This window comes from Pongo pygmaeus, chromosome 8 (assembly GCF_028885625.2).
Source record: "Pongo pygmaeus isolate AG05252 chromosome 8, NHGRI_mPonPyg2-v2.0_pri, whole genome shotgun sequence".
In the NCBI taxonomy this organism is placed as follows: Eukaryota; Metazoa; Chordata; class Mammalia; order Primates; family Hominidae; genus Pongo; species Pongo pygmaeus.
This window is the reverse complement of record NC_072381.2, coordinates 80,520,536-80,537,066: the sequence shown is the minus strand read 5'-3', so window position 1 is coordinate 80,537,066 and position 16,531 is coordinate 80,520,536. Positions and strand designations below refer to the sequence as shown.

Below are 16,531 nucleotides of genomic sequence, written 5' to 3'. Positions count from 1 at the left end.
ACTGCTCACTCTTCCAGGAGGAAGAACACGGACTTGGATTCTGTGAGAGCAGAGTTCATTGGAAATGCTAAGTTGTAGTTTGTGGTTCAAGCAGTGTAGGGGTATGACTCGCGCAAAAGCACACTTGGAAACTCAAAGTCCAGGTCTTTGTATTTCATGATATCCAGTGTGATGAGTGTAAAATTTTTCTAGGGCACATCCATCCATTAGTGATTGGGGTTGTCTGGTCTTGATGACATTTGAACGTGAAAAGTGTTTAAATCTGGCTGTAGAATTTGGGTTCCAGACTCTGGGCTCATTTGATTTTTTTTTTTTTTTTTTTTTTAAGAGACAGGGTCTCACTCTGTCACCCAGGCTGGAGAGCAGTGGCACAGTCTAGGCTCACTGCAGCCCCAAACTCCTGAACTCAAATGATATCTCACCTCAGCCTCCCAAGTAGCTAGGACTACAGGGACATGCCGCCACACCCAACTAATTTTCGTAGAAACAGGGGTCTCATTACATTGCCCAAGCTGGTCTCAAATTCCCGGTCAAGCAATATTCCCACCTCCCAAAGTGCTGGGATTACAGTCATGAGCCATCACCAGGGCTTCATCTTTTTAATGCCTTTATTTGAGAAAAAATAATTACTCTTAAAAGGAAACTGTCAGAACAATTACCAAATAATGAAACTTTTGCAGTATTGTGTTTCCATGTCTGTTGTTTAAAATTCATCATCAAAGTTAGAATGTCCCGCAGGATCAAGTTGTGCTTGTCAATGGCCCAGTGTGTTTATATCTCAGACAATGCAATTGCTTCTCAGGCATTTCTGTTGGGTGTGGAAGACTGATTTTGGGAAAACAGAATAAAAATAAACTTGAATATTTCCTAAATTCGTATGTGATCAGTGTTTTGTGAATTTGTAGAAAGATTCAAACAATTGAATAGAAATTTAATACCAATGGTCACTATATGAAATATAACTGTGGATTTGAAATAAAAATTTCAGGGACTTATTTATGAATTTTTAAATATTGGCTTTAAGTTAAAGCCAAAATGAGGTCTAAGAGTTTCTAGTTTCCTTTTGTTCCCCCACATATTTGAAAACTGAAATTCTGTAAGAGATTATCTGTGAAATGCCTTTCTTTTATTACACCCATAAATTTTAGGAGTGGCTTTGATCAAGCCTTCTGCCATTCTTGGTTTCTTTTACTCATACATTAATAACTTTAAAAACATTCGTTCTATTTTTGTTGTAATGAAAGAGGAAGTTTCTAAATAGTTAAAAGGGAAACATTGAAAATAGAACACAGTAAATGATAACTAGATTAGGGTAGGTTACTCCTCCTCCCCCCCGAAAGAGCAATGCTCCATGCTGAAACTTGCCAGGGTACTTTTTTTTTTTTTTTTTTTAAGACGAAGTCTTGCTCTGTTGCCTGCCCAGGCTGGAGTGCAGTGGTGCAATCTTGGCTCACCACAACCTCCGCCTCCCGGGTTCAAGAGATTCTCCTGCCTCAGCCTCCCGAGTAGCTAGAACTACAGGTGCACACCACCATGCCTGGCTAATTTTTGTATTTTTAGTAGAGACAGGGTTTCCCTATGTTAACCAGGCTGGTCTCGAACTCCTGACCTCGTGATCCGCCCGCCTCAGCCTCCCAAAGTGCCCAGCCAGTATTTTAAGATTATTGTCTGAAAAGAAAATGTGCCAGAGAATTGATATCCTCAGAGGAAAAGCATTACAGAAATGCAGGGTATTATCAGTAACGCATAGTTACTATAGAACAATGTTTGTCTGCCCTAATACTGCGATCAGTGGAGTTTTGTGTTCTGGCTCGTGTTTAAAAGACACACGCAACTTGCAGATCAAATGAGTTAACGCTCCGCCGACTTCTCTAGACATTGACCTCGGGGGTCAAACTCTTAGGAAAATTGTGCTGGTTTTCCATTCCCCCGATTCCAGTCCCTACCAACAAGCAAATCCTATCTGTGAGTGGAAGCTCACAAAGAATTTCTCGAGAGAATATGTAGCTGTGTTGGCAACAAAATTCTCTCTGCAAAATGGGAAGGAAGAGTTGTTAACTGATGAGTCAATCCAGCTTTTATAGCAGTTTATCTATCTTCGTGGTATTTCCAAGAGCATAAATGCTATTAAAAAAAAAGAGACGGTCATGACAGGAAGAACACAGTAGAAAAAAACAGGAACATTTAAGCCAAAAGCAATTTACTTTGCCAGTAACTGGTTACATTTCCCTTTGTTTTATTATTATTATTGCAAGAGTTGGGGTTGACATAAAAGTTTCCCACACCTGCACTGCCCTGCCATGTAACTTGTGTGAACCCGTGGTGAAATAAATACATAAACAAATTGTCTGAAACTCTGAGCTTCTAGACCCTTTAAGAAAAACAAACTTGTTTTGCTATATTGTTGAGAAAATAGGCTATAATTCATTAATATTTGAAGGCGTTTAAAAAGAAAAAACAAATATGAGTTAGCTGTCAGAGTAGCCTGGAGCTCTGGAGGTAGCTTGATTCTCTGAGGATTAACACCTATAGAAATAGCAGTGACTTCACAAAGGTGAATAGTTGTTAATTTCTTGGCACTGAGTAAGAGGAACAGATGGGCAGTCAGAGGGGAAAGATTTTTTTTTTAAACCACAGAGATCTTTCACTGATTAGGCAGAAGAGTCAGTGGCCCACTGGTTAAGGGGGGTAATATGTAGGGCTCTCTGACTAAGTTTTATTGGCCTTAGTGGAAGTCTTGCCACCTACTGCTGGGTCAAGACTAAAGGGGACCCCACTCGCTGTCAATTCTGTCGGACAGTGTTTCCTGTCTGGGGTGGGCTGCAGCACCCTCGTGCTATGTAGTACTTGAGTGTTTTCATTTGCGGAGAGCTCCCTGGTGACTGCCAGCCCAAGTTAGTATGAATACTTCATTATGAGGCAATGTGTGTGTGTCTGTGTGTGTGTGTGTGTGTCTGTGTGTGTCTGTGTGTGTGTCTATTAGAGATAAGTTGCTTAAAGCAGGGGCTCTGGATAAAGTCCAGTTGCCTGTGTTGAAATCCTTCTGCTGCCAGTAACCATTTGTATGGTCTGAGACGAGTAATTTCATCTCTGTCTCAGTTTCCTGGTCTGTAAGATGGGGATAAGGATCATGCCTTCCTCTTTGGCTTGCTGTGAGTTTTAGTGGAGTTATTGTATGCAAAGCACTCAGAAGAGTGACTTGTACAGAGAAAGTGCTCAGAAATGGTTAGCTACTATTATTATTCACTTAGCTACTCTTATTATTCATGTATAATACTGAAAACATTCATGCAAAGAGCATTTACTGAACTCTGTGATAAGCCAGGCCAGTGAATTATATACACGTGTAAAAGTAACAGTATGTCTGTTGCTTTGCACTGTTTTTTTTTCCTAATAAAACTGACTGAAGCCAGATATGCTATCAGTAAGGGTACTGCTCTCTCCCTAGCAGAGCTTTTTCTTGGTAGAGATCAGTCTCACCTAAAGAACAAGAGCTGGTCTAATTCTGGAGTCTTAGGATTTAGGTTCTGTCAGTAAGTACATAGCACTGAGCTTTCAAGCAGAGGGCAGGTGTAAGTCCTCGCAGGGTGGCTGGAAGGTGGGGCTGTCTCTTACATGAGTGAATTAAAGTCCACAGATCCACCCCACTCCTGCCCACCAGTGCACCATAATGCACCTGTTTTCACTCACTGACCTAGCAAATGACAAATTATGACTCTAGAGGGACAAAGATGTGGCCTGGGGACCAGAATTTTTGCTGTCCCCAAAGCCAGCCCTTCAATACCAAAACTTTACCTGGAGTCTTCTGAATCCAAAAGGTCTCTGATTCGATTGCAGGGGCACCTGCCCAGTCCTTTGTGCTCCATTCCCCCCTGTACTTTGAATATTTGTGCTCTTCAGGGTGTTTGTGCATTGCATGTGGGGACTAGATTATAGCCTTACTGAGATACCAAAGGCCTTTGGTTTCCTGTCTCCATTCCCAGTGCAAACTCAAGTCACCAGTTTATGTTTCCAGAGCATAAGCATAAGCAGTAAAGGTGAATGCAGTTTTACAAGTGCCCAGTGTGACAAGTATACCACGTGTGAGGTTGGCGGGATCAGTCTATGAGGACAGGAAAGAACAGTATGTGGGCATCTTTATTTACATTAGTCACTTTTTCATTCAACAAATGCATGTTATGCAATGCAGCCTTTTGGGTGTTGTGCTGGGCAGATAAAAGACACATCCCACAGGGTCTTGCCCTTAAGGATTCTCCAGTCTGGTATAATAATATGCCAAAAACCACAGCTAAAGTACAAGGAGTACAGTGATATGTTCCATAAGAGAAGGAGAGAAAAAAAGTTCAGAGGGGAGAGTAGGAGAAGAATTTGATTTTGAGTCCTGAATGACTGGCAGGATTTGCCTAACCATACCTGAAATACCCAAGTACTTGCCTTATTAAGAACAAAGGGCTTTTTCTCTTGATCAAATCCCATTTAGAGTTTACGTTTGTGTGACCAGAATATTAGGTGCTAGTCTGTTCTAAATTTGTAATTCTCAGAATCTGCTGGGGGAGTACATGTGCTTCTCTGGGTTCTGAAAACAGCTCAAAGAATGGAGAAAATAAACCCAGTTTGGGGATGACTTCTTGTCAGTTCCCGGAACCTTTGCCTTTATTTAAAAACAGTGTGTTCGATGCAAGTTCTGTCGAAAAGGCCTTTGGGATTTGAAAGCTTTTCTAGAAATAAATGCCTTTTAGGTTTAAGTGCTTTTCACGAAAATGCTAGGAAGGGAGGATCATAGTAACAAGTCTTAGAACAGAGGGGATATTGTTTTGTTTGTTTTAAAGAAATGCCTGAGACCTGCTACCCCAAGTTTTGTTTGTCAGCTTTCTGCTCAGCTATTATTTTGATAAGGGACTTGAAAGTACATCCTTCCCTCGCGGTCATTAAAGTCTTAGCACTTGGGTCAGTTGTGGAAACACTTCTGTGCTACACAAAGTCTTCTAAACAAAACAAATAGTCCATGCCCTGGCTCCAGGCTGCGGACCGTGTCAAATTCATGGAACGTGGCATCGTGCTCTGACAAGGGGAGCAAGAGGTCAGGATCCACAAAACAGGCCGGATGAAATCACCAGCTCCGTGCGGGGAGGTGGAGAGAGCAGAGCCCTCCCTGCCAGTCTGGCAACTCCAGCAAAGTCCTCAGGCTCATCCCACACACTCGGTGCTAGTCACTGCTGTGTGTTTACATGAGTAATGGAGCTGCCGGGGGAGGGGAGTTGTAAGCAGAGCGCTGAGCCTCGCCGCTCGCATTCGGAGGGAAGCTGACATCCACACCAAGTCGAGACTTCCAGGGATGTGGCCGGGGAGCAGTCACATGCTGTAGCTTTCATGAGCACAGACATCAGTCAGGCAGATGTTTGTCGACTGGAATGGGTAATCGCTACTTTCTCTTTGCTTGATTTTTGTTTGTGAGCTTGTTTACCTTTGGTAATTCCAGGCTGGCTTTCTGGGATGGACTTTCAGACCAGCGTTTAGGGGAATGAGAGGAGAGAGCGGGTGTGGGAAGGGGATCCTAAGCCCTAAAGCCTCTTTTTAAACTTTTGCCTCTCTTATTTTAAAGGCAGTTCTGCTTTACTGAGCTTCCACCAACAGTAAAACTGTTATCCGGAGGAGAAAATCAAATTAGTAGGATTAATTGTGTTTGTAAAATGAATACAATGTAAAAATGTCCTAAAACCACTGGTTAACTGCCTAAGTAAGATTAACAAAAATTAAGAAGGTTCATGTTGTTTAGATTTGACATTGTCATAATCACTCCTTAAGTAATAAAAAGTGTGGGTACCTTGAAAGGTCTGAACGAAATTGTTTAGGGTATAATTCATTAGCTTGGAGTCATTCTAGGGGTGGTTGGTTAGTTGGTTGTTTTTAATTTTGCTTGACTTGGGTGACTGATGAAGTTAAATGTGAAAGCTGATGCCGGATAGTCATAGCTCTCAAAAAACAGCAGCCTTTCCCCCCTACTTTCTGTGTAGATCTTAAAAGGAACAAGCTCAGCATCAAGGATGAACTAGAACTTTGATTTGTATCTTTTCAAAAGTGTAACCCCCATGGAATCAGGCTAACCCCAGTGTAATCTTTGGATGTTATATTAAATAAGCCTTAAGATCTTCATAAAAATATATTGAAAAGGAAAAGACAGCATGCTGATCTAAATGTATCTGCCAGATTTGTTGAGATTTGAAACTTGCTGGTTGCAGTATTATTAGTAAATATATATAATAATATTTTCCAGCTTGCTGTTGTGAATGCCTCTCTCTCTATAGCTATCTCTCTACTTATCTGTATGGTAATTTGAGAGAATGCCCTTGTCTCTGAATATTTTGTAAAAGAGATGTTTTCAAACATTTCATTACTATGATACCATAAGGGCAGGCATGTCACTTAGGTTTCGGAAAGCAAGATACAAAACAAAAACCAAAGATTGAGCTCAAAGCCTGGCTCAGTTTTTCAGCCCCAAATGCTTCTTGTCTAACAACGTGGAAGGACATTTTTCTTTTCATGATCCTTTAGAGCTAAGGGCTTCGTGTTACTTATATTAATTAGATATGTTAAAGCTAAATAGATTAGCTTTGGGAAACATGTACAGAAATGTATACTCTACCAATATGCAAGCCTTCAGAGAGAGAAGCATGTAATAATGAGGGCTGCCTGCCACAGATCTGTACATTTCTCTGAACAATTAGAAGGGATCAGTAGTGAGATTCTGGATCTTTAATAAAGAAACCCATGCAAATGAAAATGTATATCAATTGTTTTTCATTTGTTTTCAGCGCCAAATCTTAAAGGCAGACCACGCAAAAAGAAACCATGCCCACAAAGAAGAGATTCATTCAGTGGTGTTAAGGATTCCAACAATAATTCCGATGGCAAAGCCGTTGCCAAGGTACGGTCATTCACTCCACGGTATTCATTTCGTTGCATCTTTTTATTTTTGCTTTTTCTCTTTATCGCTCTGTGCCTGTGTCTTAGAGGCAGTTTTCAATTCAGCATCTGACTTTGGTATTCAGAGCTTTTGAAGCTCTATGCTGTGCCTGTTCCTGCCACCTCCCTTCCCCTGGTTGCTGTGGGTTGGGGGAGGTAGGCATTTTGATTAGTCAACAGAAAGACTTCCTACCTCCCGGTTTGGCCTGTTATGAGTAAAGGACAGATGATTAAGCACCCACGTCATTGAGGCTGAGATTTCATAGTGGGTGACACAATGACATAGTTTACTCTGCTTGTGTCAAAAATAGACCAGCTGAACCGTCCTCTTTCTGAATGTGTTCATCTAAATGTGTTTTGGAGATTAACAGAGGATGAAATTAGAAATAGCTAGAATTAATCTTTTTAGTTATGTATTTTTCAAAGTCACTTCTAATTTACATTAGACTAAAATTAAAGATACATAGCAAAATATTTAGATGTACACATATGCCCACAAGCATTTATATACTTTTAAAGATCTCTGTTAACATAGAATGAAAGTAAATTCTACGCTGTTGTTCAAGACCCAGGTCAATTTTTTGCCTAAGCGTTCTTTGGAATCTTGAAAGTGCATGCATGCCTGAAGTATTTTGCATGACAAAGGGTAAAGTATCACTTTATATTTTTAGACTTACCTTTCTGGCTTTTGTGGGCTTGGGTCAGATTTCCATGGTTTGTTTACTGCATTTAGGTGTTATTTTTGTGCTAAAGACAGCAATAGTCCCTTTAGGATTTTAATTGATGAACAGATTTCAACTGACACCAGTTTCCAGATCAAAGAACTAAACTTCTGAAAATGGGACCATTTTGATTAGTGGTGAATTTGGAAGAGTCTGATGTAGAAAAAAAAACATGAGTTAAGTTCTGTGTTGACAGTTTACTGTTTCTCTGCCATGTACTCTACATCCTTCCCAGTGTAATGAAGTGCATCTTAGACTTTTACATTCTAAAAAATGTTATCTTTAAGCATCTTTGTTTCATTAGGAAATTCTAAGGACTTTTTGCTTAGAATTTCTTCAGACTTCTAAGATTCCAAAGGATTAAGAAGGGATCAACCAGTAGAAATGTGTATTTTCCATTTTCTGGCTGAAAACAAATCTCTTTCCCTAAAGTTATTGTTGTTTTGCACGTTTAACTTTCTGCAAGTTAACTCCACATGGATGCCATGAATGACATTTTCTTGTAAGTTGGACACCTCAGCCCTAGAACTGTCTACCTAGGACTTTGGTTTCCATCGTCTTGAAGGATGTCAGCAGGAACAGTTCATTCCCTACTATGTAGTTTGCAAGATCCTGCAGAATGGCGCAAGAAGGTTTTAAGACCATAACATTCAGCAGAGCTTGCACTGCCCATGCCTTCTGTTGGTGCCCAGCCCATCCTTCTTGGTTGACAGCATTTGTTTACTCCAGCATATTCTGTACCTGAGCCCGGCAGGATAAAGCTCCTTCCCATGCCACTTGGAATCACCACCAAGGTATGCCTCTGAGAATTTTACAGAACTCATACGATTGATCTGAAAGAGCAGACCTCCAATGTTTCTTTCCATGGAAGGCAGCTCAGAACTCACTGTTGGGTTCACAAAGCCGAGAAGAACAAGAGCCTGCTGTACAGATGGGCTGTATTTGATGTTCACTGACTTCTTAACAAGAAGGATTGAAGTCAGTCCTGGGTTTTCTAAGTGACGCTTTTACTCCATCCCCGCAACAGTGCTGCCCGTCAGAATCTTTACAAAGAGATGGATCATTCTTCCACCGTTGGTGTTCAGTGGTGAACAGATGAATGTCATACTGCAGTCAGCTCCTAGGGACTGGTCTAATGGCTTGGCTCTTTTCAGAGTCTTGGATTACAGTCATGCCTTGGCTGCTTCCAGTGGGTCTGGCAAGACCACTTAAGCAAAAAGATCAGTAGGTATGAAGTATAACGAGCTTGTCTGTTGACACCAACAGGCAGATGTAAAATCCCTACAGAATGAACAAGCCACATCTGGGATGAGGACAGTCATTAAAAAGCATGTGTGTCTTAACATGGTCTTTTCTCATGAAACACTACAGTAGAGATTATGAGTCTGTGACCGTCTAATCATCTGTTGAATTGAAAGCAGCATCTTAGAGGACAGTGAGCTGTTTGACTTTGTGACCGAGACCCATGTGACTGTTTCTTTTTAAAAATGCCTCAAACAGACCATTTCTAACTAAGCACCAACTTATTGCAGCTCCACACAGCAAAGCTCTTAGAGTGGGACCCACTGGGTTTGTTGTGTTCATGACTGGAAAAATAAGTCAAGTGATTTGCCGGTTGCCATCAAAACGTTGCACTCCCTCAATGAGAACATGAAAACTAGCTTTGCAAGACCATGTTTTCCAAGGGAGAGAGAATTACATGGCTCTCCAAAGACAGCAAGTGTCACGTGGGGAGGAAACTACCAATTCTTTGAAGATATCATGACTCTGTTCAGCCCAAATCCTGCCATTTTTTCTGGAATAATCTTAAAGCAGTGAACCTGAGGCCCAGGCCTTTCATAGAGTGATCTATAACAGAAATCTTCATGGCATAGGACCCTAATAAAAGGCCTACATTGATAGAAGGCAAATTATTTTTAATATCCCATATGCATTTTCTGAAGGGCAGAAGTGTATTACAGGTGGTTTATATTCTAAAAGGAACACAAAAAAGGAAACTGTGGTGGGAAGTGTGTTCATTTAAACCATAAACATACTTTCTATATTTCACAAATGTGATACTTTCATTATTTTCAATATTTTTCCTCTCATTTGGTCCTCAGAACTATTCCCAGGGATTATCATTTTTGCTTTACTAAGGAAGAAACTGAGGGTCAGCTAGCAAGTTAGCAACCAAACCAAGATTAGAACTCTAGCTTTTTGTATTGCTGGTTCAGCACATCTTACTGCCCCAGTTGAAGGCTGGATTAGTTATAACTCAATCTCGTGGAAGGATGTGGTTAATATCAAATAGGTGGTGGATCATTGAAAACGTTAAATTTTGATTCTTTAATTAGCACCTCCTCAATCATTTTGGAAACCCCAAAGTACTTAGTGAACTCAACAGGTGTATGGTGTTCAGGTCAGGAAAAACAGATCTAGTAATTAACTGTCACCATCAAAAGGTTGGGCTTTCTTAGGTCAACATGAAGACTAGCTCCCATTTCCACTACCACCTGCACTGTAATAATTTAATAGATTGAAATGCTGAGAATGCTTTGGGTAAATGTAAAAACATATAGAAAGGAACTTGATTTAGTCCTACCCAGAATCAGAATAATACCCTGAAGAGCTCATTTATGTTAACTGAAAAAAAATACATATATATCAAGCTAGAACAAGAAAAGAAGCCTCTGTTCGCTTGTTCACTTCTTACTAAATACCTGGCCTCCCCAGGAGCAGCATGCTGGCAAGCCCACTGAGATTCAGGACAGAGTTCAGTAGGCAGCAGCCTGGCTTCATTTGGAGCCTTTGCTATGTAGCAGGGAGTCTGGGTTACTTTGGACCTGGTTCATGCACCCCTCTGTGTCTTCTTTCTGTTTCTGAGTGTTTCTGCACAGATGAGGAAGAGGGTTAAGCAGCTCTCTACACACCAAGGAGCTCAAACCTTATTCTCCTTTTAACAGTGGTTCTTCTGACCTAATAACATAGGTAGTTGACCCATTATCACTGCAAATTTAAGACTCAGTCCGTTTTATACACAAACCTGAGAGATTTACTCCTTTATGTTATGAGATTGGGGTTTGGAGTGGGGCAGACCTGAGTTCTAAACCCAGAGGTCTGCCCCTTCCAAACCATACATGACCTCACTAAGCTCTAGTTTCCTCAACTGTAAAATGTGGCTAAATATCTCCCTTTTACAATTCTCAGGAACATTAAGGTAGAGTATGTGAAGCCCACAGCACTGTATCTAGCTCATTGTAGGTGCTCAATTGAAAACTGATTTCTTTCCCCTTTGCTCAATATACAATAGAAGGAATGGAGCTCCTTGACACATTGGAAACTCCCTAGATTTGTCTTTTACTTTTCATTTGATAAGTCACATTTCTAAGTGGTAGGTTTTGTAATGCCTGGTAATAAGATAGGCTTTTTAATTAGAAGTTTGTTTTGATTACCAATTTAATATTTGTATTAAGAGTGTCAGAAAAGTATAACATTTAAAACCATAAGCCCTAAAGTAAGGCTGCCTGGGCTTAAATTCCAGACTCCCCACTTACTAACTAGGGCATGATCTTGTGATGTTGTACATGCTGCTCATCCTGTCTACCTCCGCTTCCTCATTTCTAATACGAAAATAATAACTACCTCATTCGGGTTGTGAGTATGAAATAACACATAAACAGTGTTGAGAATAGAGCCTGGCTGCCCAGGAAACACTCAGGAAGGGGTGGGAGGCAATACAAATTAAAACTGGAGTGATGTTATGATTTCAAGAAGCCATTAAATTATAGATTTCATCAGAACTTTAGATCCAACAGCTAAAATTTGGCAGTGAAAAATGATGACAACATAAAGTTTCACAGGATGTTCACCTTAATATAATGTTAGAGAGTACAAAATCTACATGGGAAAATTGTTTTAGTCCCATTTCCACAGCCCCTTAAAAGTTAAACTCTTACCTAGAAGCCCCATTGAATCAGTTTCATAGGAAGTTTTATCTTTGCAGGACCAGTAGAAAGATATTAAACTGTATGTGTTCACTTGAGAGAATAAGCAATGAAGAACACTTGCAGAGAATGCACTTTCCTTTACTAAATAAGCATAGTCTTTTATGTTCTTAATGCTTAGGAAGGAGGAGCTGCAGGGAAAGAAAAAGGGTTCGAAATCCTGTGATGGACAGCATTGTAGAATATGTGGGACATTTTTATTCATAACATTTCCCCAGCACTTGCCCTCTTCTCTCCCGATGTCAGTTACGGACATGTAAAGAATATTGGAATGTATACATTCCCCATGGGCGCACTTGAACTCAGAGTCTGACCCTTTGTACTTCCCCCTTTTACAATTAAAATAGCTCAGCAACTTAGCGTTATATTTAACGACCATCAAAGGCCTCTTGTAGAACATGGCAGCGAGGAGGGAATGTTAGGTTAGCCGCTCGATATGCCAAGTTCCCTATCTGCCTATAGTGTGGAAGGAAGAACATCTGGAGCCTTTACTCCCTTTTATTTTTTAATTATGGAGCTTTATACTCACTCTTCTTGGGTTTTTAGCTGACCTCTACTCTTTCTTTTGTGGCAAGTTAACATCTTATTCTTAGAGCTGACTGATAAAGCAAGAAGCCCTCATTAAACAGTGAGATCTTTTGTTTCCTACTGAGGGTGTACCCCCGCATCACCCTTGGGTGGCAAACAGCAGAGGCCTTGCTGGTATTGCTGATGCCAGCATCTGCTGGTATTGACTTGTTTTTCAAGGTTGCTGGAGAGAATAGCAACAAGAATGGTTTACTACAAAGAAATAGACTTGCCTTTCATTTTGATACAAAGTATAAAATATGGTACTATTTGTTAAGGAGGCAGGGTTTGTTCAAGGACATTAACTGATGCTTCTCCTTAAGAAAATAAAATGTATTAATATAGAGAGACAAAAGAATGTTTCTACCAGATGCAAAGCCTATCTCTCATTTCACATCAACATACTTGTCAGGAGTCTAAAAGAAGCTGGCATAGTTTGGCAAACTGTGACCCACTGGCTGGCAATTTCTGTCAATAAAGTTTTATTGGAACACAGCCACACCCATTTGTTAACATATTGCTGATGCTTGCTGTCCTACTAGTGTTGAATAGTTGCAACAGAGACTGTATGACCCAGAAGCCTACAATATTTACGATGTGACCCTTTACAGAAATTTGACATCCCCTGGCCTCAGACAATTCATCTTCAGTGATGCCTCTGAAAAGCTATTAAAAGCGGGATAATTTACTGGTTCACCCTTAGCACTCACTGAAAAGTGTCGCTGGCTCTGTCACTAGCTATGTCTTGGTAAGCATCCTAGGGCTGTGCCTCGTCTGATGTGGCATATTTTCCCTTTTCCAGGTGAAATGTGAGGCCAGGTCAGCCTTGACCAAGCCGAAGAATAACCATAACTGTAAAAAAGTCCCAAATGAAGAAAAACCAAAGGTTGCCATTGGTGAAGAGTGCAGGGCAGATGAACAAGCCTTCTTGGTGGCACTTTATAAATACATGAAAGAAAGGAAAACGCCGATAGAACGAATACCCTATTTAGGTTTTAAACAGAGTGAGTATACTTGTTTTCGTTTCTGAATTATCAGAGCTGCTCAGATTCTTTGAATTGGAAAAAATAATTTTGACTCAGGATTATGTTGAAATCCTAATCTGGGGATAGTGCTCTCTGTTTATACTAAATCCATAAATGTTCCAGGCCAAGAATTTTTTCCCTGCCTTTTTCCGCTACATTGTTCCCTTCTGGGACAGTTGCAGTGAGATATTTATAGGCTTGAATCCACTGATTATGACTGGAAATAGACATGTTGAAAGTTTCTCATTTTCTGTTTTGTCAATCTTGAGTGTCTGTGACGCCTTTCTTGTGAGATAATAATATGACGCAGCTTTATCAGGCACAGATGTTGCCTGTGAACAAAACAGCTTTTAAAAGGAGGACATTTAAAGATGGACAAAACAACCACAAAGAGAAAACATGTTTCCTAAGCCCCAAATGTGTTAAAAGATAACAAAAATCCAACTTCAGAGAAAACAATAAATACACAAATTGGAACAGAAGGGCTAATTTTGAATTACTTTGACATGTACATTTAAATGTAAGTGTCATTGTATATTTGTAAGGCGAACGGGAAACTCATAGCCAAACAGAATTCCAAATCAAAAGAGAAGAAATCCAGATCCTGCCTTGATTTTGCAACTGAATATATATTTTGCCTCTGTCTGGATTTAGTGGTGCACAAAGCAATGAGCCTCTGGCTTGAAATAGTATTTTCTCCAAACGTATCTTCCTAGATTAAAACCATGTGTCATTTTGATGAAGAATGTCAAACCTGTGTGTTTTACATAACAATTTACATACCTAATAGCAACTGGCACTGATTGCAAGAGAACACTCGCAGCCATTATAAACTTATATAACTACGAATGATTACAATGTTTGTCTGAAAACTGGTTGCTTGAAATAGAAGTAAAATTAATGTACTATGAACAGCTTTGTTGCATTATGCATTGGTTCAGATTAAATCAAGGCCGAGGCAGGGCTCTTGATAGCTCTGAAGTAGTGCAAGGTTCAATGAGGCTTTGCAAACATGTTGTGTCAAAGAGCCTTTAAAAATAAAAATCATTTTATTCTTCATTTCCCTTACCAAGGAATCACTTGAAGTTCAATTTTCCCCTCATGTAAAAAAATCAAATCCATAGCAGTCCCATTCCATGGTATTTGGTATAAATGAACAGGGTTGCTAGCAATTTGGTATAGTTGTTTAACAGCGTAAACATATACAAACTCTGCAAAGAAAAATCTGTTTGAAAAAAATATATTTGCAACATCACACAGGCCAGTTAGGGGACTATGCGGGTTCATGATTCAATTCCTCTCTGAATGAATGTCTTCCTTCCGTTTTATCTGTTGTATCGCTGTGGCCTCCATGTGAAATATTTGTTTTCCTACTCACTGCCAGCCACCACATGTTGGTGAAATACTGTATGAACCTTTAATATAGTGCTGCCATCAGACATTCTATTAAGAAGGTAATCATATATTAAAGTGGCTGTTATTTATTGATTATGGAGCGTTCTTATATGAGAGAAGCTCTATATATTACTGTTTAATCAATGGCGTCTTTCTAAGGGTCGAACAAGACCAACCCCAGTTTTGAGAGCCCACACTTTTTCCCAAAGACATCTAATTTAGCTTCTCTTGCTCTGCTGATGACAGTAGGACTAAAACTCTTGCCTTTATCCTAAAAGTAGAACCATTTTTGTAGCTTTATGACTGTTTCTTAAGAAATGTTTTAAGTGGTAATAATAGATTCTGTTGTCGAATGCCCTTTGGGCAAATTGTTTCCTAAGAACTTAGCTCTCTGGGGTATGTTAGTATTTCTTTTTTTCTCTTTCTCATTGAAAAAAAATGTTTTAATTGACATTTCTTGGAAATGTGTTAATGCAATGCTTATCTAAATACTTATTGTCCCTCTAACAGTTAACCTTTGGACTATGTTTCAAGCTGCTCAAAAACTGGGAGGATATGAAACAGTAAGTGTTTAAGCAACTTAAATGAAATAATTTTGCAATCTAACTTTTCCCCTCTCTTTGACCAAAATGGAGAACATGCAAGGGCAAACCATCACTGACTGCCTTTTCAAATGGCTCTACACTTTTGGGGGTTTATTGGGCCGCTTTGGAAACAGTCCCAATTAGTTCCAGGTTTGGCAAAATTGTAAACTTGTCGTAAAAACTACAAGTGGAAAACATATGTAACTCTCCCCTGTCAGGGAAATTAGTTGGGTCTGTAATTTTTTCCCATGTTGAGAAAGGGCTATTATTGTACAACAAGCCAAGATTGCATAAAAGAAATTTCCCTTGGCAACATACTTGACATCTGTTCATGTCTAATATGGGAAATGTATTAAAGGCTTTCAAAAGTAATCAGTATTGGCCATTAAGGAATAGAATGCAGCAGAATCTCCTCTCATTCTAGAGCAAAGAAGCTTTATTAGACAAGGGTCAGTGCTGCATAAACAGGAAGTTATCAAACTTATTCAGAACAGGCTCTGACACTCTTTATCAGCTAATTCTAACTGACAGCAATGGGTTATTTTTAGCCCACAGGAAAATTTGATGGCCACAGATTTTTACAGCATGTATTTTGAACCAATGAAACATTACAGCAACAAACTGAGATTAAAATCTTTAAATAAGAAAGAGCTGCATAAATATAGCCCACAGAGATGACATCTGTAATAAAATCAATTGACATAGGAAGATGTCGTCATTGGGAATATTTTCTCCTCCACACAATGATCAGATTAAGTTGTGTAGTTTCTTCTTGCAATTGAATAAGAAATTATTTTTTCATTCCCTAAGAAGTAATCTGTGATATCTCTGTACCATAGTAAAATTACAGTAAGACACACAAAATCAAGAAAATGAAATTCATTTTAGCCCAAACGTAATAACCAGTGCTTCTTGCCAGATAAAGCACATTGTTCCACAAACTAATATAATGGTTTGATGTACGGGTCTTGGAATGGGGAAAGAGGACAAGCATTATGTGGTTCAGATAATCTGGTGTTTTCTGTTGAGCTATCTGCTATGAATTCTGACTAAAAATTCTTTGATATGAATAATATGTGCTTGTAATATGTTTCATATATGGGGTATGTATACATATTTATAAAGAAATATAGTCACATGGACTACATATAAAATGTGCATTTCATATACATAAATTTACTTGAAATATTTATTTTATCAAGTGACCTATGTAAAAATTGTAATTTTTCACTTAGTTGAGTCTTTTGATAGGATCAGGATATGAACTCCTTGCCACTGTAGCTCATAGT

The 16,531-nt window shown here is 39.4% G+C and overlaps 1 protein-coding gene across 5 annotated transcripts in view; it reads left to right on the top strand.

The window, feature by feature from the left end:
• The window catches only part of ARID5B (AT-rich interaction domain 5B), a 200,764-nt gene that overhangs the window by 148,110 nt on the left and 36,123 nt on the right, over window positions 1-16,531 (top strand). For 4 of the 5 annotated variants that reach the window (XM_054503392.2, XM_063669939.1, XM_063669940.1 and 1 more), the window contains 3 exons: window positions 6,813-6,925; window positions 13,041-13,242; window positions 15,169-15,221. In XM_054503392.2, the coding sequence (XP_054359367.1) occupies window positions 6,813-6,925; window positions 13,041-13,242; window positions 15,169-15,221 (368 nt within the window). Of the gene's footprint in view, window positions 1-4,382; window positions 5,416-6,812; window positions 6,926-13,040; window positions 13,243-15,168; window positions 15,222-16,531 lie in introns of those variants that run through there. The other variant, XM_054503393.2, reaches the window with a different exon arrangement.